This window comes from Pyxicephalus adspersus, chromosome 7 (genome assembly GCF_032062135.1).
Source record: "Pyxicephalus adspersus chromosome 7, UCB_Pads_2.0, whole genome shotgun sequence".
NCBI lineage: Eukaryota > Metazoa > Chordata > Amphibia > Anura > Pyxicephalidae > Pyxicephalus > Pyxicephalus adspersus.
The window spans coordinates 43262822-43288895 of record NC_092864.1 but is presented as its reverse complement, the minus strand read 5'-3'; the positions used below and the strand labels follow the sequence as shown (position 1 = coordinate 43288895).

The 26074-nt window shown below is 35.5% G+C and overlaps 1 protein-coding gene across 5 annotated transcripts in view; it reads right to left on the bottom strand.

The window, feature by feature from the left end:
• The window catches only part of SLC4A10 (solute carrier family 4 member 10), a 117165-nt gene that overhangs the window by 17934 nt on the left and 73157 nt on the right, over positions 1 to 26074 (bottom strand). For 4 of the 5 annotated variants that reach the window (XM_072418244.1, XM_072418239.1, XM_072418243.1 and 1 more), the window contains exons 7-20: positions 22262 to 22353; positions 17418 to 17575; positions 15876 to 15963; positions 13171 to 13317; positions 12288 to 12388; positions 10976 to 11150; positions 10741 to 10874; positions 8432 to 8677; positions 6189 to 6294; positions 3492 to 3653; positions 3141 to 3254; positions 2333 to 2494; positions 1309 to 1560; positions 928 to 996 (exon numbers count right to left, since the gene is read on the bottom strand). In XM_072418244.1, coding sequence (XP_072274345.1) covers positions 928 to 996; positions 1309 to 1560; positions 2333 to 2494; positions 3141 to 3254; positions 3492 to 3653; positions 6189 to 6294; positions 8432 to 8677; positions 10741 to 10874; positions 10976 to 11150; positions 12288 to 12388; positions 13171 to 13317; positions 15876 to 15963; positions 17418 to 17575; positions 22262 to 22353 — 2006 coding nt within the window. The remainder of the gene's footprint in view (positions 1 to 927; positions 997 to 1308; positions 1561 to 2332; positions 2495 to 3140; positions 3255 to 3491; positions 3654 to 6188; positions 6295 to 8431; positions 8678 to 10740; positions 10875 to 10975; positions 11151 to 12287; positions 12389 to 13170; positions 13318 to 15875; positions 15964 to 17417; positions 17576 to 22261; positions 22354 to 26074) is intronic. The other variant, XM_072418241.1, reaches the window with a different exon arrangement.

The following is a 26074-nucleotide window of genomic DNA, read 5'->3' as shown; positions in this document are numbered from 1 at the left end:
ATCTTTCACTATCTATCATGTACGGTCATTCAGTGATGGTGCATGTTTCTGCGGTACACTTTCTCCTTTACATGTCCCTCCCTGCATCGTTCAAGCGGTTGTATCTATTGTGTGGACACTGTTGGTGGATTATATATGAACAATCATATTGTTACAGCATGTACAGAATTGTGCACAATATGATTGTTCAAGTATAATCGTGCATAATCGTTGATCGGTCGTAATCATTCATTTTCTAACAATAATTATTGGAAATGTGTACCTAGCTTTAGCCTAAAATTGATTTGACAGGTGCACTTTAATCTTCATGTGAAGTACAGGGGTATGGAATAGTGTTATGTATCTTTTTATAATGTATCTTTTTATGTATCCTTTTCCAAAGTATCTCTTTACAATGTATCTTTTCATGTATCATTTTCTAATGTATCTTTTTACATTTGTTTGGAGGCTGTAGAAGCTCTACACAGTGCTGAAACAAACCCGAATTTTTCTCCCATTGACTTTAATGGGATTCGAATTCGAATTCGACCACCTGAATTTTTTTTGCTATATTCGGCCGAATAGCTGTCGAATCGAATAGTGAGCTATTCGACCAACACTACTTGTAAATATCCCTTCAAAATGTTTACCACTCTCATCTCAGGGCATTGATGTGCACATATAATTGTCAGCACATGTCATAAATGTTTACATTTACCTTGCTAATTTAATTTTAACTTTTTAACTTTACTTTAATACCTTGCTACATTTATTTTGCTAACCCCTTACTAAGGGTTACTGCACTTTGTACTGTTCATCATCATGTCTGTTTCTGTCTTATTATTAATATATAGCAGCAAAGACAGTTTAGTAATTACCTTAAAAACTTTAAAATTTAAATGCTTAACTCTAACTTAGTTGATCCTGCAGTAATTATAGTCACATTACCTGAATTCCCTTTAGTGATGAGGCACCCATATAAAGAAAGACTCCATAAAGAACTGGCATAGGAATAAACTAAACACCAAAGAGAGAAGAAATGTACATGAATATGAACATTTGCATTAAAAGGCAAATGGGGGCACAGACAGCTTTTAGAGATGATCTTTAAAGACATATTCATACAGGAATAATTCTGTCATTCATCAAACATTCAATCCAGTTAAATATTTCAGGTGTAATTACTCCTTTTGCACATAGGAAAAAAGCAGATGTCTCTTTATTCACTTTTTCTTATTAATGAAAAAAGGAATCTCACGAGTTTCCATAAACAAAAAAAAACATTTATTGATTTGAGCATTTCTTTAAAAGCAGATGTTTGTTTCTTACCTGAAGAACCCTTGTCATAAACACAGAGGACCCCATAAGTACAAAAATCATGAGCCCTGTAACCCTTTGTTCGCGAATCCCTAAAAACTTTGGTTGTTCTCCTGGAGCTGAGCACTCTGACTCCAGCTTGAGACTGTTCACATGAGTGATGGAGAGGACTGTGGCAGCAACAAACCAGGGCAGCCCCATCAATGAGCACACACCAAGCATTAAGCCAACCATTAGAAGATCAAGATGGTATCCACAGCCTTTCTGTAGTAAAAAAAAAAAAAAAAAATACTTAGTATACTATCTATGTTTTTGTGGTTTTCAACCTAAGTTTTTGAGAATGTATAGATCCATTTATTTAACAACCTACTTGTTCCTGGATCCTAGGCTATATGAATAAGCCCCAGAATGTGAGGGTTTTTTTAGAGTTTGTGTATATGGATGGTTAGTGGGCAGAAATGTGAGTGTGGTTGTCACCAGGACAGAAAGGATCAGACAACACAAAAAACACTGTCAGATGTTGTAATTCTTCTAAAAAATGGGTTTCTGATTGTGTTCCAAATTGGAACGATTTCCTTTGACTTTCTTTTTCTGGCATTAAAAACATCATGACACAAGTTTCAACTGTTCTGTACTCCCATTAAAACCAAATATTTAAAGTAACAGGAGTGTGATAATAAAAGTGTCTTGGGGGCACGTCATTTCCCCAAAATCTAGCTCTTTCTAAAGCCTTGTATTTTACAAACAGACCTGAATCCACACAGAGGTAAAGTGGTTTACATTCTTGCCTTGTGGAAGTTAAGGTTTTTGTTTAAATCTCAAAAAAAAAGAATGGAGTTTGTTCCAATTTTAATCGCTCTGGTGGATAAGTCTGGAGTTTGGATAGGGACTCTCCATTGTACGTTCTACTGAGGAAAAGAGGTAATGTGAGTGCTGTGGCAAGTGCTGTGCAGATTAGTGTGTGCTTTTTGAATTTTTTATGTTTATATAATGTCAACATCTGGAATCTGAGCTCCTACTATTCTTTATCACATACCTTTAACTTGTGTTCTTTCCTATTAATAATGACAGCTGTAATCTGTTGATCCATAAAGATCAGGATGGTACAGAGCAAGGATGGAATTAAAGCAGCAACTATTGTCCACCAAGGATTTGGCCCTAATGGGTTAACGAACCAGCCACGATCATCTCTAGTAGGCTGAAAAGAAAAAATGATAAGTAATGAAATTTGAAGAATGTTTTATTGACAGTGTTGTTGACAGTTCTGCAACCTCAAGTAATGCTTTTAAGATTCTGGTTTATATTAAACGTGACCTGTTGACGGTCCATTCAAGTTGGTTCTACAAGGACAGATCCACAATGCTATATAATCAAAATTTGTAGAGCTTAAATTGAATTATATGACTGCCAGCATTAAGAATATTTTGAAAAACCCCTGAATATACTGTAGCATTAACTCAGGGGTGTCAATCTGGCATCCACATTATTATACACAGGAATTATAGTTGGTATGTTCGTATATCAAATAATCAGGTATGTGATTTTATTTCAATATACATTTTTTCTTACAGTGTATGTCTATGTGCCAGTGTATGTCTATGTGCCTATGTACCCTAGTTATTTTATGAATCAGGCCCATTGAATGGACTTTAAAAGAGATCTTTTTTTTTAATATTTTATCATTATCATTTCAAATGCCACTGGAATTAGAAAAGGTAAAGAACTATAATCGTTTTAAAGTTTTTTTTAAGTCATAATTTCTTCATTGAGCTGACATCCATAGTAATTTCATGGTGACTTTTATTAGCAGACATCTGACATCAGTAAAATAAATGTATTGTTACCTTGAAATCACTTGGAACCTGAAGCTTTGGGGATGGAATTCCAAGACAATAGTCTGTTGCTACCATAACCATTATAGTGAGGAACACCGCAAAGTCACTGATTATAGAGCGCACCTGCACAATGAGATTATGGAAAAGAAAAGTTTGTAAGAGTTTCTCCTGATTTTTTTAGGCTGTAAACATACATATTATGAGTAACCACTGCATAATGTTACAGTCATAGTCTTAGTGGATATGTCATCACAAATGGTTTTACATTTTTTACCTGTCTACGAAAGCACTTCAATGTGAAAGTAATAGGATACAGAAGTGAATCATAGGCAGAACATATCTATCAGAATAAAATGTTACCTTTGTTGGAAAGTAGCGGCTGGTTTTGAATTGTTTCAGAGTTGAGGACAATGTGACAGTTGCAAAGAATAAGATGATGGACCAGAAAAGAACATCCGGTACATAGGGACCCTCGTGTCCACAGGCTCTACCCACAAATTCTCCTTTAAAATGATGGCATGCCTGATAAAAAAAAACACACACATCAGATTTACTGAAACAGATTTATTGTCCTACCTACTAAATTTGACAAGAAAACGGAAATACATGTGCATAATATATATATATATATATTTAAAAGCCTATAAATGCTTATGAATGAATTCCAACCTGGTCTTCTCATGGTAATGGGTCTTAAGAAAAGTCGTCTGGCCCGCTAAGGCTGTAGTTTTACTGCTGGATACTATACAAGGCTTATTTCCAAAATAGAATAGAATAGAACATAGCTTTAATGTAGAGAGAGGGTAAACAGATGACTCAGAATTTCAGATTTACTCCTACAACTGTAATGATATGCTGATTACACCCTAGCAATAAAAGGGAAGCAGAGCTTATGATAAGCCTTGCAACTGAAAAAAAAGCTGTTAGATTTCAGTATGTATACTGAACAGCTGGACGCAAATGTTTTAGAGGAAATACAAGCTTTTAGATACATTTTAGAATATCTTGGCAAAGCCATCTGTCACGCATCAGCAGAAATCCTCTTTGTTCTGTGATGGCTCCTGCAGAAACCTATTTTGTTGGTTTGGTTTTAATTTTGATAAAGGATTGCGGCAAGAAAGAGACACACACTTATGGCTTGCCAAATATACTGCATTTTAAAGCCCAGACAGACAGACATTGTAATATCTCCAATTTGTTGCAGGGTGTCTAAATGTCACTGTGCAATCCAATGGGCATCAGAGTTGGACTGTGTGGTCTTAGTAATCAGGAAAATGACCTAAAACTCCCACTGTTCCTTTGCAATACATGTTTGTATGATGACACGTGTTGAGAGGTGTGGCTGTTACTCAGCTATGCAAGCATAGAGCTCTGGAGTATGGAAAGAGTGAAAGTATGTTATGGCATTTCACAAATGATAACATGTGAGGGTAAAGAACTATAAAAATATTAAAAAAAGATTTAAAAACTATCTGTTATTTTATAGTAGGCATAAGGCTACAAGAAAGACAAACTGCTCTGGAAATACAAGAGCTAGGAAAAATATCTCTACGTTTTATTCTTTAATTTTCCTTCAGTTTCTCAGGAACACTATGCTACCAGTAGGTGCATATTTTAAATATGGAAATCTTTTCTCCTAGCAAACCCAAGAACTTCAATAATTAGTAGCTATAAAAGCCATTGAAGTCATATTGCTGAGAAAATCAAAGCATGGTATGTGTACTCCGGTAGAGGTAGTCCCCAAGATAAGGGCATCCGTCATGGGGGGGGAGGGGGGCGTTTTGCATGACTTACAGAAGAAGTCTTTTGCTGTCCTGCAACATCTTGTAACCCTTTATTGTCCAAGAAAAACTCTGTAGTTGTTTTTTGCATATTAAAGAAAAGCTTGCTCCAAAAGTTAACGAATGTCTAGGCTCTATAAAGTTTTCGTTTTTTTTTTTTTTGCTTTGTTTGTGATTAACTTACAGTGAGGATTTTATACAGTAACTGACACCATGCTGCCTAATTCCATGTTGAGACAAACATCTGTTCTAATTGCATTTATTAAAACAATGTACCTGTTGGACTTACATACAAATTCAACCTAAGAACAAACCTACAGTTCGTATGTAACCCGAGGACTACCTATATTCAATACACACTAACCCAGACCACCTTTCCAGCAAATTAATCACTGCTACTGCCACCCCCACCCTCATTGCTCACATGCCTTCTGCCTTTCCCAAAAAAGACAGGATGGTAAAAAAAAAGACAGGCAATATGAGTGTATGCGGAACTAACAGTAATAGTTAACTCTTCTGTTTGACTAACCATGTTTTGTTCTGCATGGTTCTGGATGGAAGCTGCCATCTTGGTAGTGGCAATGGTTTACGTCCTCCCCTCTCCAACAAGAAGTAAAATTATTGTAGGAAATGAATGACTAACAACCAATCGTCCGATAATCGTTAACAAAAAAAGTGCACAACGACGCAGATGAACGAAGATTGTTGCTGGAAACGAACGACCATCTTGGCGGATCTTTTTGAGTGACGATTGTTTACTATCTATTATGTGTACGGTCCTTCACTGATCGTGGATGGTTTTGCAGTACACTTTCTCCTTTACATGTCACTTCCTGCATCGTTCAAACGATCGTATCTAGTGTGTGTACACCATTGGTGGATTATATTTGAATGATCCTATTGTTACAACATGTACAGAATTGTGCACAATACAATAATAATCGTGCATAATCGTTAGTCGTTTGTTTTCTAACAAATATTATTGCAAGTGTGTACCTAGCTTAACTTGACTGCAAAAATAGAAATTTGCTATCAGCATGCATATTACCTCTTTAAAGGTGTTCAGGACCTAGTCATACTGAAGAGTTAACTATTACTGGTGATTCCGCTTACACTTATATTGTCTGTTTTTATTTTTTACCATCAAATACTGCACATAAAATATAGAGTGATAACTTCATCAATAATTCAGATTCCAGCTTTCAAAATTTAAATGCCCAAAGACTAGTACAATGTCTTTTTTATTAGGAAAAAAAGTTTAAAAATATTTACTTACAGAGACAGTCAGGTTACTCCATGGTACCTCTGATGCTGTAATATTATGTTTGTCCCAATATTTTAAGGTACTATTGCTAGGGTTACTGGGCTCAGTACAGCTGCACCTAAGCGATACAAAAACAAGACAAAATCTTTGGGAGATAGTATTAATAAACAAAAAGTGTAACATATTAATCTAAAGTATTACTATCAATTATAATAAACTATATGTTCTAAACACAATTTCTGAATTTACACTTCAAGACCAATATTTGGACTAGTAAATGGTTTTTGATGGTATCACACCCTATGCTAACTGTATATGCACCAACAATGTTGGCTTCATGGCCAAAACTTCCCCCCAAAAATTGAGTTTTGGAAGACCACAATAATAAAATTGTCACCCACCAGTTTCTCGTAACTCTGTAAGTTTTAAAGTAAAACAGCAGTATGAGACTTCACTCCCTCGCATTGGGACTGGTTTCTTTTTAAGAGGTCAGGGTGGGTGGCTAGGAATTAAAGGCTGGGCATTTTTTATATGGTCTGCATTACAAAATCTCTCTACTTAAAATCAAGCTTTTAGGCAGATTAGATTTTGTGGTAGAGTTTGGTAATTAAATGACCCATTGAGCTCTTAGATCTCTCAAACATTGAGATTTTTCTTTATAATTTTCAGTCCCACCCATGAGGAAGTCGCATTCTTAATGCTGGATTTTTCACTAATAAGGTGTAAGCAGATTGGTCTGAACATCATTTCTGAAATTCCCAAGAGATATCAAAACACACTGGATGAGTCTGTCTACCCTAAAAAATAAGCCCTCATTTAGCTTTGTATCCATAAACATTGTAGATCAATTATTTTCAAAGTTCACAGCAGATTTTTTGCAGACTAACAGTTCTCTAATGTAAACAACTTGTCTGTGTTTCCAAGCTGAAACCAACTTCGGAGTTTTTGCTGTGATCTCTGAGAATTAACAACTTCACAGTACAAACAGCTAGAAGGCTCAGTGGTTAAATACCTTATACTGCTTGTTAAGAATACATAAATAATTTGATATCCTTTTAAAATTCTTTAAAGTAAACTTGTAGGATGATAAAGTTCAGAACTAGCACTAAGATGACAGAACAGATGACTTTCTGCTTGGCAAAAATACACAAAATCTACTGAGATAGGTAAAACAAGGAGCCATTAAGTCTGATAAGGCCGCATCACTAGCCAACTGAGAGCTAATGAAAACATAAAGAGGCAGGCCATAGAACAACCAAACTGATTGATTAATGGAGTACCAATGAGTTGTATTAAGAAAAGTTCCTAATTCCTTCCTACCCATATGTATACTATACAGTCCAGGTACTGCAAAAACAAACAGAGAAATACAAAATCTAATATATTTCATACTATTAGACTACTAAAGACCAGTTGGAAGAGGTGCATGGCTTTGCAAAATCAAGGGCATAAATTGTTTGCAAATGTTATAGTTTTCATTGCAATACATTAATTATCCCAAACCAAACATTTTATTCTTATATCCCAAACCTAACATATTAACAGGAAACTCATTTTTGTTTTGCTCTCTATAGTAAACTATGTTTTATTTTAATATTTATTATATTAAATTATTATCTATTTATTAATATATTTATTTTATTATAATATAAAATTTATGAGCTGGAAAAAAGTCACATGGGTGTGTTAAAATGCATTCCTTTCAATTTTGCCCCTCTCCCTCTATGATCTTTGTTAGTTGCTCAGGTAAGTGATTGAATGCTCGTTGTTGTGCAATGTGTTAAAACAGCTCATTCATTTTAATAGGCTAATACCACAAAGAAACTGCTCAAAAAACTTTTTTACTATTCTCTTTTATGCTATGCACAATATTGCACACCATGATCATGTGAATGCTTTGAGGCTACTGTATTTGTGCATGGCACTGCAATTATAAATAAATGGAACAGTTCTGCACAAATTGCCATATATTAATTCATGTTGTGGTAATGCGAGGTACAAAAATTGCTTCAACACATAAGGCTAAAATAAAGGGGCTTGAATCTTTATTTCTGTATATGCTACAACTGGAAACGAATTTCACTAGCTCTACAACCAAGATAATGCTGGAATTTTATGACAATTTTCAGTTAATAATGCTGTATCACTAATTTAAAAATAGGGAGACTAGAGCTAGAGAGAGTTTTACTCTACTAGTATCTAATTATCTCCCTTCCTGGAATTCATAACTAATAGGAAAAGGAGACTGTACTTACGAATACTGTGTTAGAAGTTCCAAATTATTATTCATGTTGATTGGATGTTTCTCACCTAGTTGAAACAGCTTCTCTAAGGCCTCGTAAATGAAAATGATGCAGATGAGTGCTGCAAACGCCTCCTCTGTAAACCGTGTAATGTAACACACAAGGGAACTTGCGTCGGTGGCAACCAGGACAATGCACATGAAGGCCGTCCACAGGCCTATACTTGCCCTTAATGAGAGGTACGACAGTCCATACTCCCTGTATAAGAAAAAACATTTATTTTGCATGTTTACAGACATAGTTATATAGTCAGTTAGGTTGGAAAAAGACAAGTTCAACCACTAGGGGAATTTACATATTCCAGATAAAATCCTCATAGACATAGATGATCCAGAGGAAGGCAATAAAAACCCTGGCTCAATTGTCTCCAACAGGGGGAAAAAATCCTTCCTGATCCCATGAGGCAATCGGATGTTTCCTGGATCAACAGTCTCTGTTATCTTTACTTTAATACCCAGTTATATTCTGTGCTTCTAGAAAAGCATCCAACTTTTTCTTAAAGAAATCTATAGTACTTGCAGACAGGTTATTCAATTAGCTAGTTATGTGATACATATACACCCAAGTCCTAGAAACTAGTTTTTAGCTACATTTAATAATTCAGCATATAATCACACATACAAGGCATGACGTACCTTCCCAGGATTCTATTTGTCATTCTGGAATTCTGTGAATTTAAAATGCATAGTTCTGCAAAGCTTCAAATAATTTCCATTGGCAATATCTACATGGATCAGGGTGAGTAAAAGAGTCAGAGGAATCTTTGTGGAAAACTTGCATTTCTGGTGCAGTTACACTTATTATGATGATAAGTGTTTATAGGTGTTTTCCAAAAACAATTATAAATTTACATCTTATCTAAAAGTACCAAAATAGTTTTCCAAAATTGTTAGCAAAATGATACTGTAAAGAGCACCATCTTCAGTCACATGGTGGTAATCTGGGGATCCCGTAATCTGGGAATATTGGAAACAATGCTTAAATACATTTAAACAAAAAATGGAAACCCCTATTAGCCAGTGAGTTTGCTTTTCCATTGCACACAGACTTCATTCATAAGGCTGATACTGAAAATCCCTTCTTAAAATTCTACTGAAAGTCTAATTCTGAAATACAGAAGACAAATGTCTGCACCTCTACAGAAGTAATGTTTTTTGAAAAACAATAAATCGACCATCTTGTGGAGGATATTAAACATAACAACAGGAAATCTGGCCATGTTTATTATTATTATTGCACAGTATTTATATAGCACTGCCATATTACGCAGCGCTTTACAAAGTCCTCAGTCATGTCACTAACCGTCCCTCAAAGGGGCTCACAATCTAATGTCCCTACCATAGTCATATGTATTTAATACACTCTAAGGTGAGTTTTGGGGGAAGCCAAAAAAACTAACGGCTTTTTGTTTTTTGGATATTAATCCACGGATATTTTTTCTGAAATCCTATAATTTCTTAAAGGACAACTAAGGGTCTTTTTAAAAATGTCTTAAACCAAGATTCAGCCAAAGTTTACACAAAAGTTATACATTTTTTACACTGAATTTATTAGAACATGTAAATCAACTTTTACTTGTGATTCATAAATGTTTCCAATTTAATCCAATGTAAAAAATGTGTACATTTTCAGTAAAAGTCAGATGTAAAAGTCAGTAAAAGTCATACGTAAAAACATTCAAAAATAGACCCATTATATGTAGATGTATACATTGTTTACTGTATACACAGCTTACTCAAAGAAGTCTTAATAGCACATGATGTTTCCAACCTCATTTAGTTATTTTACCTTAATCTCTTCTTCCCCCACTCTCCCTACCCCAAACCCAGTCATTCTGCCACCATCCCTAAAGTTAACGTTACCTGAGTTTGTTTTTAAAAATGAAATTTTGAAAAAGATTTTACATTTACATTACTGTATTACTGTGTATCTGCTTCCGTCAATCTAAAATGAGTTTGTGTATGGGACTGCAAGATAGCCCACTTAATTTTTTTTTCTTTATTAATAAAACTAATTGAACAAAGTAAAATTGATATGTTGACCCAATATTTTGACCCTAAATAGGGGAAGATTTGAAAAAGGTTTACTGTTTTAAAGAGATCATAGAAAACGTATTTGTATAGTAACATAGCTTGTCAGTATTACTGTTTTTAGGCAACTGTGCTAAACACTAAAGAGGTTCTCTTCTAAACTAATGAGCCTATTGACAGATATTTGTTTTGTCTTTAAAAAAACTAATATTCAATGTACTTTATACTTACTTGCAAAATTTAAATAATATCTTCTCAAACACCAGCACTGGTCCCGTGCTCCCCAGAATAGTAAGAGGTTGTCCTCCGAACAAGGAAAAAGCTATCCCAGTCATTGAGGCCCCAAAAAGAGATTCTATTGCACTCTAAACAAAGTAAAACAATGTGCTCAATGTTCCATATGGTACATACAACATATATGGCTACTGCATGCCATAACAACGGTATTATTAGACATAACACTTACTATACGGCCTTCAGTCGCCTCTCCGAGAAGACCTCCAAATGTGATCACAGGGGACATGCATGCACAGTACAGGAACAGGAACGAAGCTAAACACTGCAAGCTGAATGCATCCCTGAAGTCACTCCAGAAGAAAGGAGCTTTCCTCTTGATGTCCATGACCAGCCCCCCAAATAACCTAGATTTAGGACAGAAGTGATGTGTTAGAGTGGACTTTTTAAAAAGTAAAAGTAAAAAAGTAAAAAAATATCTTAAACAAGTTTTACAAAATTATTGTAGAGTAAATACATTTTTAATTGAAAATCCATTTGCTTATATTTCCTACCTTTCTGCTCCATTTACATGTGGAACTGAGATAACATATCCAGTTAATGGGAGCCTATACTTTCTTTCCCCACCCAATCCTGAGCTCACACTAGGCTGAGGACATCTCTGTATAACAACACTAAGTGCTTGAGCAACCAATCAACAGAAGGAATGTAGGTCACACAAATACTAGGAAGTATCAGGTATTTGTCTTTATTTCCAGTTGCTGAACAGAATTGTTGGGCAGTGTAGGAATGTAAATATTTACAGGTGGTGAGGATTGTAGTAAAATAAATTTGTTTGTTCTTTGGCAAATGTTCTCTAATTTTCTGACTTTCATAGATGTTATGGGCATTATTGGTATAACTGTTCTAGCTTTCAACAGTTAGCCCTATGAAAAAAAGAGACTCAACTGGATCAGCTAACTACAGGTTTAAAACTTCAATTAAAAATACAAGACTCTACTTTATTAGAAGATGCCTATTTAATAGTTACATATTAGGACAAGTTGGAAAAAAAGTCCATCAAATTCAACCTCTAGGGAAATAAACTTACTAGAATCCTGCATATTCCAGATGAAACCACATGTCCAGAGAAGGCAAAAAAACTTTAAAAGCCTATTGCCCATTTTATTTCTTTTGCAAGAAGATCAATGGCATTTTTGCACTAATATGATATGAACCTTATAAGAATTAACATGATTCATACAGTTTATTATTGAAAATTAATAAAAATTATATTTGTCAAGGAAGTCACGTGCAACAATTGCTACTGGACCCATAGATCCTGACGTACCCCCTGGTGTAGGAATACTTCTTTTCACTGACAGAAGTATCCTGGTGCCCATTATTTAAAATATGCCTTTGTACAAATTTCATTTTATGATGGTTTTGTGTTTTATGGTAGTAAGAAGTTTTTTAAACCATAATTCAAATACTGAACTTAGAAAAATGTACACTGATTCCCTGCATAGTAGTTATTGAGAAATGCAGTTTATTTCTCCACTAACCTTCCAGTCCTTTGCAGTTCAGGGCCACTGTGTCCCCCATGCTCTTCTGGTTCCCCTAGGGCTGCTGTTCCATTAGGCACCCCTGGTGTTTTACGCTTTTCCTAAAATATCAAAAGTGGAATTTAAGATTTTACACTTAAGTTGTATTTGCTGGAATAGTAAAAGCAAAATAGAATAATAAATACTCAAAAAGTCAGAGAGAAAGAGTGGGGAGGTTTTACAATCTAAGACCTATTGGGCTTATCATCCAATTTTTTTTTGTGTGTGCTTTAAAGGAGATCTAAAGAAGAAGAAATAATAAAGAGTACAATTATACAATTATACAGGAGGTATAGTGTTTATATGTTTTAAAATGTGTTTTTATTTTGCAGAAGTGTTTAATGCAGTTAATCTGCAGCTGGCGTATTTTAGAATTTCTGGAAGAACACTAGAGGGCAGCAGAGTGGCTGCAAAGTAAGATTTTTGCCTATAAGAAAACTACATGCTCTGATTCCTTGCATTGTGTGTGATGGATTAAGTGTCTAGACTTTTAGTTTTAGCTTTCTACAACACAGTGGGGTGGTAATCACAGATGCTGACATTTTAAAAGGAGCAAAGGATATAAGGTATTTATGGGGTCTAATGTAACACATATTTTTAGAACAACAAAGCTGAAGGAAGAATATTTTTGTTCTGATTTTGAAATACCTTGTGCATAAAGTAGTGAAATTGAAATAATTATTTTAACAGACTGATGTAAAAATTGTCTTTTGGTAAATCATTGGCCTGATGAGTCTTTATATGTAACAGGGAGATAATAGGAATGCAATGGTCCTTTACTTCAATGTATTCACCAAAAGTCAAAACAGGATGTCAAAATGCTAATTATTAATTAGTTACTTACCTGCGATGGAACATTTTTAGGTGGTTCAATACGGATTGATGGATCCCACTCTCCAGGTGGAAGCACCGTCACTTGGTCAAGAAATTCATCAATCCCAGAGACCAGATCATTACGATCCTTGGCTTTATAGGCAACATCATGAAATACCTATCAGGGCAAACATACCAGCTGTGATTTAATTGTCAACATACATAAGTAGACTTTAAATACTGCTATGAAGAGAAAACCTGTAATATGTTTTCTGGCTAAAAATCAACATGTTCACTTGTTTTGAATGCCTGCACCCAGCACATGCAAAGAAAAGACTTTCATTTTTTACCACTATCAAGAGAAATGTAGTTATCTTAAGTATTAAATGTTCTTTGTAAAGGACGTGATGCCAGCCAAGGAGGGGTTGTTGGTGGAGGCATTTAAATGACTTTGGATTTCATATGTAAGGGAATAGATTTCATAAGTGACATTGGATTTCACCAAAATAGCCCAAAGGGTCTAGGGTCTAGGTGATGAGATCAGAACATATTCAATAAATTTACAAATGTTTTCTTTCTTCTGTCATTTATATGGTTGACACTTCATTTAACTTTTGGAAAGCTGTGCTTAGTCTTTAAAAATGAATTATTTAATACATAAATCAGTTTATGTTTAATATGAATACTTGTATGGGCCTATGCTGCTACACAAGGGGTCAAAAGGACAAGCAGGGTCAATCAGGATGAACAGATGCCATAGGGAGCCATGTGGGGGAGTTGCTTTAGAGAAAGGGTCTGTTTTCCTTCTGGAGACCTGGTTCTAGGTGTAGACATCTAATCAGGGTGTCTAAAATATATGAAAATGGTCAAAGTCAGCCGGCTGGTGCACAAGGAATGCCAAATTCTTTGGAGTTTACGTTAAGAGGACTGGGACAGAAAAGTTTTTCTTTTTCTGTGAAAAGTTTTTCTACAATATACTGTTCCATCCCTGAAATCCTACTATTAGAACTGGCAATTAGAACCTAAAAGGGAGGTTGCAAGAGGTGTAATGAAGGGCTTATTTGGAAAAAGTTGGTTCTAATGATTCAGCACAATAAAAATATGTGGCTTCTATATATCTTCAAAAAGCAGCATGTCGCTGTGAAACGTGTCAAATTTTGAAAGCTTCTGTGAGATATTAAATAGTATATATATATAAATATATATATTTATATATATTACTGTGATTAGAAGCAATTACATTGATATATTCAAAATAAACATTACATGAGATTGTTGCTGACTATTTTAATCTGTTAACTGTTTGTATTTGTTTTTATTGATGTAAATAAAAAAGTACATTTTTATTATTATTGCAGTGATTTGAAGTTTTGGAATGTCCAAAAAATCCTCATGGTTTCATGGGGAAACTATAATTGAAAAAAAATTGTATGAAAATGATAAATGCTAATACTTTAGCTATTTAAAGGTCAATTTTAATATGGACTTGTCCTATATTCCAGGCTTTCCTCAGATTTTTTTGTTGTATCTAAACTCATTTTGTAGCATCTAAACTGCTGATTTAATTCAGAAATTGTGTTTATATGGTAATAAATGATGCAATTTCTGATTCTGTTCTGATTTCTGTTTCCTATTTATCTTAAGCTTGTTTCCTCCTTTACAGACTAAATGCCACATGATCCATCTCATAATATTGTGGCAGTAAGGAAAGCGAGCATAGTACTTATTAGATGGCAGTAAGTTTACTTAGTCACGTTCAGTCTATTTTTTTCATCTTGCAATATAAAAGAAAGAAGGGTTGTGTCTCAGTAATTCATCTTTGTGGTTATCATGAAAGCTTGACTTGGTTTCAGATGCCGACAGCAAAGTCTTAAAACTTAATACCAATTAGACTTCATTTGTGTGACTCTTGGTCATCCGTGACCATCATGTCCTTCTATACTTAGGACACCTGTCTACAAAATAATTTCTCCTAAATATCTTAATAACTCCTAATTCTAGGTCGAAGGCCCCTCTACTGTTTGTACTTTCCCAAAAAGGGCAAAATGAAATTTTCTTCACTTCTCCATTCCAACCCCCTTTCACCTATTCTTACATATTTTTCATCAAATACCTTGTGCAGCAGGGGTATACTCACCTACCTCTCCTGTTTAGGTCCTTCTCCAGAGTACTCTGAGTACACAAGAGACCAAATATCCAGGAACAAAAATGTGTCCCCAGAGTATGGACCCTGGCAGACCCCTTTAACAAACACTATCCTCTTTTTGTTCCAAATAGAATCTTGCAGCTGGACAGCAAATCGGAAATATTTACCTCATACAGTAATGGGGATCTTCCTTCTGCACACTGGAGAAGATCCATGACTTGCAACCAGATGATCATTTGACTGTGGATTAGAGGAGCTAAAGGAGTGCTTAAGCAGGGTTTTACACTCATTTGGTAAACTAATTTGTTAGAGAGAGTTACTGGGAATGTGTCTGTGGAGGCAGTCAGGAAATTAGAATTTAAAATTTTACATATACCCTACCTTGTTTTGTAGAGATATTTTTTCTATCTTCCCATGTCTCTGGAACCGGATGTCACAGGAAAGTTCCCCAACCAAGACACAAACCACATAATATAAACTGACATTTTTACCTTTTTCTACTCTATCCAAACTGTTTGACAAAATGTTTTGTATTGGTGTACATGATTTAACAAATACCATTACTTTAGAAACATTTAGAGAATAATTACCTCATCTGTCATCAAAGTGGCAATGGATCGTCCGATTTCATGATACTGCTGTCCCTTTCCAAGTGGTCCCAATAGAATAAACAGAAATCTGCATTAAAGAATGATGAACAAGAAGATTTTAGCTATCAAAAAACAGAATCAGTTTGAATTAAAGCACATTATGGTATCATCAAGGATGATCAGTAGTAGAGCTGTGCTATTTTTTTGCTGGGTTTGGGGTACCTTAGTAAGGCTGATTAACTGCTGGTTGATAACTAAGAATAAAACCTCATTCCATTTTATGAAGTGAATTGAGAATTCCACCATGAATTTATGTCAAATAAGTAAAATAGGAAAAAAGAAAACAAATATATGAAAACATTGGGCCTGATTTATGAAAGCTCTTCATGGCTGAGGAGGATACACTTTTATCAGTGAACCTAGGCAAACCTGAAATTGATCTGGTCCAGGATTCAAAATATTTGCAAGCAAATTATTTTGAAAAAATCCATTCCAGGATTGCTGGATCACCCAGCTTCACTGATGAATGTGTGTCCTCTCCAGCCTTGGACAGCTTTCATAAATCAGGCCCATTATCCCATTTTCTGTCTATGTCATAGCTAAAACAAGACCAGTAAACTCTGTCATGGCTGGAGCCACCATATGCACAATTGGGACACCTGGCCATCTCTCTTACCTACATTATATTGCCAAAAGTATGTGGCCCTCCTAAACCAGAGTTTAGGTGTTTCCAAAGAAGGGTCCAGTCAATGCTGCAGCATGCAAATACATTTTATGCAATTGTACGCTTACAACTTCATGGCAATAGTTTAGGGAAGATTCTTTTCTATCCCAGCATGACTGTGCACCTGTGCAAAAAGCCACATTGATAAAGATGAGTTTGGTATGGAGGAAATCGAGTGGCTTTTACAGAGATCTGGCCTCAACACACATAAAAACTTTGTGATACATTATAATGTGAAAGGGAGCCTATTTCTAAATAAATCTTTTAAAAACTACATTTACACAAACACGACTATCCATCATCAGCTTATTTTGTTTGTTAAGATAAATGCAAATTCCCAAATATTGCCTAATAATAAGTTCATATATGATTACTATGAGCATCTTATTAGAAATGCCCCAAGTAGCCATTTTAAAGTAGTATTTACGTCTTCATAGCCATTTACACCCCAGCGATGAGATGTCCACAGGCCCTCATTCGGATGCTGACACCTCTTTCGGGTTAGGACTGGGATGACAAAACAATCACCTTTGTGTATGGGGATTAATTCATCCAGGTACCAAGGCATGCCAAAAATGTATGCATAAATACAATGAGCCTCATATAAAGTTTCTTGCACAGAGAAAGGTAAGACATTTTTATTGCAGAAGAGATGTGTCGCCTCTGCGAAAAAGGCTTCCCTGCTAGCATATTTATGCAGGTAAAGTGCCATTTAAACTAGTTTTAAACTACCTTTGGCTCCATCTGTTGCAAATCATATCTTATATATCAAAGACTGATCTACAAAGTCACAATATTACGCTGCAAAAATGACATACCTTGATGGAATTGGGACTTCTGTAAGACCATTGATCAAAACTGCAGGAGAAAGTCTGACAAAAGCAACCACAGCTCGATCTAAAAACTCCAGCTCACCAACTAAGATGTTGGAAGCTTCTGCCCCAGGAGGAATTTTTTTCATAAAATGTAAATCAAACTAGAAATGAAAGAAATAAGTACAGTTTAGAAACATAAATAAGCTTTTAATTTTGTAAATTTTTGAAAATAAATCAGTGACATCACAGTATTTAAAAAAAAACAAACAAATAAGCTCTTCTTTAGTATCATTTTTTTGGAGTTCCCAAAAGTACCAAAAGTAGTGCATGTGTGGAAAAATCTAAAATGTGGGACCTTGGTGCTTTAGCTCTTCTCTTTAGTTGCAACAGTTAGAATGGTAATAGGAAACAAAGAATCTGTACCACAGCAAGCAAGCAATGCCAAAAAGTAATGGCCGTGACAACTCCAACTGAATTTTAATGTTTGATCAGAAAACTGACACTTTCCCATGCTTTTGCAGTACAGCGTTGAAAAGAAAGAGTTTCAAATCCCAGTTATAAAAGGTAAGAGCACTACTAATGTGCATTTTATTTTTTTTCCAAAACCAGACACAAGCTAAGGCCGATGATAAATTTACTGGGCACCTTAGGTGGCTTCACCGTGGGGATGGTGTTCATTTGGTGATGCAGAAGGATTGCCTGTTCTTACAAGGAAAAACATCCAGGCCCACCTAAAATTTTACAACCTAAAACAACTACATCAAGTTTCCAAAAAGCATGTGGGAAAATATGTACAGTCTGATAAGACTTATGGCCACAATTCAAAAAAGGTACATTTGGTGCAAAAACAACAATTCACATCACCAAAAGAACACCATCGCCATGGGGAAGCATAGTGGTGGTAGTACCATGCACTGGTGTTGCCTTTCTTGAGCTAGAACTGGGGCTTTAGACAAGGTGGAGGGGTTTATTAAATAAAAACCATCAGGCATCTGCTAAAATGCTGAACATGAAAGGGAACTTCACTTTTCAACACAACTATGACCCCAGGCATGCATCAAAATAAAAAAAATGGCTTCAGAAGAAGACAATTACATTTATGGAATAACCCAACCAGAGCCAAGACCTAAGTCCAATAGAAAAATCTATTGGATGACCTCATAAGGGCTGTGCACAAGAGATGCCCTCACAATATGACAGATTTGGAGCGCTTTTGCAAGGAGTGAGAAATATTTCCAAGATGGCAAGGTGCCATGCTGATAGACTCTGACCCAAGAAGACTGAATGCTGTAATTAAATCAAAAGGTTCTTCAACAAAGTATTAGTTTTAAGGGTGTGCACACTTATGCAACCAGCTTATTGTACATTTCTATATTTTTACCCTAACAATTTTGTTTGTCTTTTAATTGAATTGTACAAGATAAAGGTAGGAAAAGTTTTGAAATGATTTATTGTGGTCTTATTTTCTTACATCATTTTAACATGTGTGTGAGGTGTGTACACTTTTTATATCCACTGTAAATGCGGTGACAAAACCATTGGTAAACACCTGCAAAATATAATTTTTATGCTTGTGATAAAGGTATTCAGGGGTCCTGGTGTGGCTTTCCCATTTACAAAGCAACAACGCATTGTGGAACCCATTACGTCAATCATCTATCTGGACATTCCCTTAAAATGACCCATCAGGACATTGAGGCAAAGTCCCCTGTTTCCCAGAAGCATATATTGACCCTAGAATCTCTCCCACCTTCAGAAATAGAGATAAAAAAACAAAACATTTATTTAGAGGTCTATAAAGCTCTGCCATTGGAAAAGCTGTTTTTGATCAAGATGCTTTGTTCAAGAAAATAGATCACGAATATGTCTTTATGTATCCAAACCCTGGTCAAAACCCACGTTGGGCTGACCACATTCTTCATTACCCTGTAAAGATGGACATTAAAGCTCCATGAGCCATCTGTTTCATTAAACACCAGCACACATTCCCTGTCAACGTTTACAGGATTATCCATGCAAATTTAGCTGGCATTTCCCCAAAATTTGTGAAGAAAGCACCAGAGATTTCTGTGTTTTTGTAAAATATTTATACACTGCATGTTCCAAAAAATAAAATAAAACAATATAGCGTTAGAAAATAACTCTGTTTATTATAATTAAGTGAAGAGAAGAAGAGAAAATATATTTTCCTATTTTTGTTTAATGACATGATAAGGAAATAACAGTGTACTTTCGGGAAATGCTGGCCAAGGTCACCATCCTTTTATATTATATTCAGCTGTATGGTTAATGGGTATTTATGCTACAGTTACCAGCACTGCATGCAGTTTCCTTAAAGTAAAACTACACCAATAGTAATATGGGGTGTTATCACAGATAATATCCTCTAAAAAATGGTCATTGCCTGACTTGAACTCTTTACATGTCAGTATAAAAAAAACTAAGAATCAGCATGCAACCACAACATCCGAAAAATGTCACCTTTGACAAGGTTATAGACATTTAAGTATTTATATCCATCATATTTTTCTTCACATGTATAGCAGATGGTAAATTACCTTTAAATAAAGCTCTCACTGACCTCTGCAGGCACTATGGAGCAAATGATCCTAAAAGTTTACAGTTTAAGTACAGCAGCCATCTAAGGGCTCTTTCAGGCTAGCTGTCCAAAACGAAGGGGTAACCTGCTCATGGGAGCCCTCTTACGCACCCGGATGCAGTTTTTGGACAGCGGTTGAGTGCGAATGCAGATGTCACTCCCACACCTAAACCATTCAACCACTGGGACAAAAAAAAAAAAAACAACACTCCAAACTGACATAACAGAGCTGAAACAGGTCTATGGAGGGGGGGATTTAAAAACCCACTTTAAAGTAGTAAAGTCATATCAAGAAGAAAAAATGACAAAAAAAGAAACACAACACTGACAACAATTAAAGACTAAGGGATTTTTTTTAAGTTTTTACTAAAGAAAACTTTAGTAAGTTTTTACTAAAAATTTGTAAATTCTGGATCAAAGTTGGATGAAAGCATTTAAAAATAAACCCCTAATTTCTATTCTTTTTTCACTCGTTTATGAATTGACCAATGAATTAACCAGATATAAGTAAACTAGGTCTTGTTTACTAAAGGGGTACAGATAGACATTGAAAAGTACATGTAGGGTGAAGTTTTGTACCCAAAAAGGGAATTATTTATTTGCATGTAATTTACTTGTATATCAATGGATGACTGTAGTGAAATCAGCATCACCTAACACTCCAAGTTTATAGCTTTTATTCTACCCTAATAAATCAACTACCCTAAATTCTGTTCTCAGTCACCTGTAATCACATTGAGAACTCACTTTAATGGCTAGATTTTTTAATCTTACATTATTCAGTATTCAGCACTAGGAAGATCTGTTACTCCAGTTGGCTCCATCACCACAGTGGCGGGGGGTAGTGTTGGGATTCGAATTCAGGTTGTCCTTATATTTGACCCGAAAATGGCTGTTCCAATTCGGGTAGACCCGACCCGAAAAAAAATGAGATTCGATGGTAAAAATTCGGATAAAACAAAATGTAAAAAAAAGTGTTAAAAAATAAAAATTAATGTTAAAATAATTTGTTAAGTGTTTGTGTTTATTTAACTAATTTTTTTTTACAGGTTATGCTACAATGACATGATATCTCTTACTCTGAAACACACTTTCCAGCACAGAAATATCATGATACATTTGTTACATTTTTCTTTTATCCACTGTAAGAAAAATGTAACAAATGTGCGTGTTACAGAGAGATACTTGCGGGACCGGGCATCTTCTCAATGATTGCAGCTGAGTCTTCAATCAGGAGAAATGTGTGATCCCTGGGGCACTACAGGTTATTTAACCTGTAGTGCCCCAGGGATCGTAGTGGAACTGCAGAGTTCATCTGTAGTTCAGTTCCCACAGTCACATGACCGTGGTACCTTTGCAGTCACAGTTGTAACTGCAGGTGATCCCCGGGCACTGGAGGTTGAATGGGGACAAGTTTCCCCATTCATCACGTCTAGTGCTCTGTGTTCTTGGGTAGAGAAACTCTATCCAAGAACATATACTACTAGTACAGTGCAGCAACAGAAATCAGGATCGCTGCTGCAGCCCTGTTGTATGTGTTCCTGGATAGAAGTTCTCTATCCAAGAACACAGGACTCCCTGTGTTCTTGGATAGAGAAACTCTATCCAAGAACACATACAATTAGTTAAGGGCTAAGCCCTTAATAGTCCCTAAAAATAACCTGAATTCTCCCACTGTTGACTTCAATGGTGTTCGAATTCGGCATTCGATCACCCGAACAATATTTCACTATTCGATCAAATAGCTGTTGAATTGAATAGTGAGATATTCGACCAACACTAGCAGGTTCTTCAAAGAATTCCAGGAATAAAATATCTATTTGCCAGTGCTGACATAAATAATTACAAATGAAGTATATGGTTCAAATTACTATAATGTATCAAAAAATAAAAATTTGTTGTAGGCAAGGTCTACACTGGAATCCCAGGATTTGATTCAGTCTCTGAAATCCTGGGACTTCAACCACATAATTGATTCTACCAGGACATCATTATTATTCTTAAAGCATCTAAACAATTTATAACTCTTACAATCCTTACATTGTATTTAGAATGAACACTATTCAAGAAAAATCAATAATATTAAGACTGATAATACACTCCGTAGACTGGTTTTTAAAAAAGAGTCCTAATTTAATTATTGAAACCAAGCTCTGCTTTGCACCACCCTTGTCCTCTTACTAAAAAATAAAAGTCAGAGTGTAGGAATTCTATATCGCTTTTGTTTCTTTGGTTCTGTAGCACTAACCTTGGTAACATCAAGAGTGCTGTTCTCTCGACTGACATCATTCTTATTTTCAATGCAAGAAGGAGCAGACTGCGGAGACACAAGCTGACCTGCTGAAAAACACACACCATTTAAAAGAATGAATAATCCCACCAAATACAAAAAATATACTTAAACAATACACACAGCAAAGCGAAGCAATATAATAAGCATAAGCAGAAAGTGTAAATGTTTCAATAATGGGTAGCCTCCCATCAGATATCATCAGTATATTTAAGTCACATGAGTGATTCAGATTGGATGCTTAGAGTTACCTGACTTTGTATAGTTCTCTTGGCTTACTGTGAAATTAGTATTAGTTTAAAGAAGAAGGAATTTATAATATAAGGTCTAGTTTTGCAACAATCATTCCAGTTTATGTGGTAAAAACAGTGCCCATTGTATAAAAATATCAGCCAAAAACATTAGTGTCATTTAAACTGACCTCAGAAGCACAAATTGCTCATTGCTCAAGAGGCCCCTAGCAGCTTCTAGAGGAACCCTAGGGATGCACAGAAACCTGGCTGAAAAACACTAATTTATTCAATAAATTTTAGTTTATCAAAGCACAAATATTTTTACTTTTTTCTTTTCCTCTTTCAATTTGAATGTTTTCAAGGGTTTGACATTTCAAAGATATAACTGAATATTTGTATAAGTAATATAAAAAAAGACATCCATATGAAGCTAGCACTGATCAAATAGATAATTGTTATTCTTCTAATATTACATTGCTATCTCTTATTTTCACATTAGTAGCTTATGTGTACCACTGCCAAAATACTATGGGGCAGCTGGGAAAAGACAATTATCCAGTGGAGGAAAGCTCAGTACTGGCAATCTTCCTACAATGGCATTCACCCTGTATAATTCATGTTTAAAGAATTACAATATGCTACATTATGTGACTGTTAAGATCTCAAAGTTTAAAATGTCTATAGCTTTGCAATTCAGCATTAAAATGGAATTCATGTTAGTACAAATATAAAAAAAAAATATCACATCAGCTTTTAGGTAATAATAAAGCATTATATGTTCAGAGACAGAAAAGTATAAAAGGAGTGAACTAATGAGAAAGAACAGTAGGGAGACAAGCTAATGGGAGACGAGAAGGTAATGTTAAGCTTCATAGAAGAAGTTATGTGGATACGTATCTGTGAGGGCGTCCAAATATGGATGTTTTAATCCAAGTAACATCAGGTAAACCATTGGAGAATAAATCCCTGACAAAAATGGTGCATACTGGACAGATATGGAAAGAACCAAAGGCACGGCAGATGACAATGTCATGGGAGTTTTAAAAAATGCTTTGGCTGAACATGGAAACTTGGCCTGCCAAATAAAGCTCAAATGTGAAGGGCCTCATGCAGCCCTCTGTTCCAGGGCTCTATGTTGGTTTTAAAACCATCAGTCCTAGTGAGTCCTGATGAAGCTAAGAATTAGCATTAACAGTTGTTGCCAATCATCAGTATTAGGACAAGAAGATGAACTTCTCTGCTCCTGGGCTTCCTTCTGCAAATTCTTTAGTAGAAGCTCTCTGTAGCAAAATAAGACTGCAGTTTTGTCTGTTGGAAGCAGACGACCTTGTTCACACCTCCTGGGAACCAGTTTTGTTCTATGTGCACAAACTGCTGTCAAGGTATACCATGACCTGAATGAATGAAAACATTTACAGACAAATACATTGACCATTCTATCTTGCTGTAAACTCTGTTCATAAAGGGATTAATTCCATATCTAGTATGGTAAAGGGCAAAATAATTTGCTCTGCATGGGCTTTTAACACTTTTGGTTGCAGAGAGGGTCTTAGTGGTGATAAGGAGGAGCAGATATATCACCACTTTAGACTAATCTTTTCAGCTTTAAAACTCATAGCACCATTTTACACTTTATCTTAAATATGAGGGGTTCTCTTTTTATATTCCCCACTAAAGGAGTAAGAACAGGATGAGCATGGTACAGTACATTGTCAACCAACCACTGGGGCCCTGATTTGGCAAAAGCCTATGATAACAATTCTTGCTCTGAATGCTAGTCTTTGAGATATAGGAACTCTTTTGTTTGCTGAGCAGTATGCAATACATTAGTATCCACACTGATAGTCACTCCCAATCAATGAGATATGGAGGCCCAAACCTAACCATTGCAGAATAGCAACATAATTAACATAATCAGTAAGCAATATAACTTGACTGATGGGCCTGGGTACCACAGATTTGACATTTTTATTTTATGTTTCCTACCCTCTTTATAAGTACCTAACTCTGTCCTGCCAACAACTCTGTACCTATAATTACAGAAGGGTGATGGTCAGACAGAGTTAGGTTCGAATATGGGCCATATGTAGATAAAGTAATAATAGGATGTGGGAGATACTGAACTGCTTTCCTAAAGGTATGAGTAACAACCTTGAACCTGCCTGTTTTATCTAATGGGTCTCTTGGATGGCAAAAACTACAAATTCTTTTGCCGAATAAATCCATTCACCTATACACATTTCCACTGTGCATTTACTTGTTTGCCTGGATTTAAACTAACAAAAAAGCCATTTTTGCAAAGCAGCTAAAAGCTTTTACATTGCCTATATATATATATATATATATATATATATATAGACTTTCACAACCTGCAATTTGACATAAAAATTATGTATGATACTGATGCCTAAAACAAATCCCTGGCAGCACATAGGGTTATGATCCACAGGTTGTACAACTATAAATTGGATATGTAGACATGGTGATATGGCAGTCAGTTTTTAAATTTAAGTAAACATTAACAGAGGAGCAGGCTGGTTGTTTTTTAAATAAATATAGAAATCAGTAAAGAACATATTAATAATAATTTTCTATTAGTGTTATTCACTCTTTGACTATAACAAAAAAATGCAACAATTTAGAAGATTATACCAATAATTAAATGAATATTACAGCAAATCAATAGAGTAATCAATATCTATACCCCAGGTTGTGACATTCACATACTTTTAATAATGGTCTTTTTGACTTGGATGAGTTAAACCAATCTGCTCCTGGGAAACAGTGTATTGATTCTGTTAGTGACATGCAAAAACCTAACATATACTAATGGTAAGCTAACACACACGCACACAAGTACCCAGAATCCAAGCTCTTTTTTTACACTACCTCAAAAACTTCAACGAACGTTAACAGAGGCCAAGGGAGGAAGATGAGGGAGGAACAGAGATGAGATGATGAGCCTGTTAGGGACACACACAACAAAGACACAGTAAAATAAAGAAGGATAACGATGAATGACAAAACATACAGCATGAAACCATAAAGGTCACGAGCCAAAGGTACCCAAAGTCATTTGAACCTCATCTTCTGATACAAGGAAGGTTAAGACATATGCCAGAATTAGATGGTAAGGCAAGAATAGTAAAAACACCTATTAGTTCAAGTATGGATCTTTGTCTTACAATGTTGACCTTAAAGAAAAGGACATAGGTTTAAGGAAGTTTCAAGGAAACCTTTGGCCGGGAACATTCAAGCTAAAAGTAGGATATTGTAACAGGCAGTAAAGGAGCTTTAAAGCAAGCCATCTTTGACCTCTGCAGCTGCAAACAGCAAAGTACTGAGAGCGTTGTCCACTTTCTCAGTCGTACTCCTTTACCCCACAGAAACTCGTAGAACACCATTTTATGTTTACATCAGAAATGAGAGTGCTGGTAGACATTTGGCATGGTGGGCAAAACAACTGCTGGGTCACTGCTGGGAGGTGGTGAGCAGGGTGAGTTGAGTTGGCTTAGACAACCACCTCTGTGTTTCCACT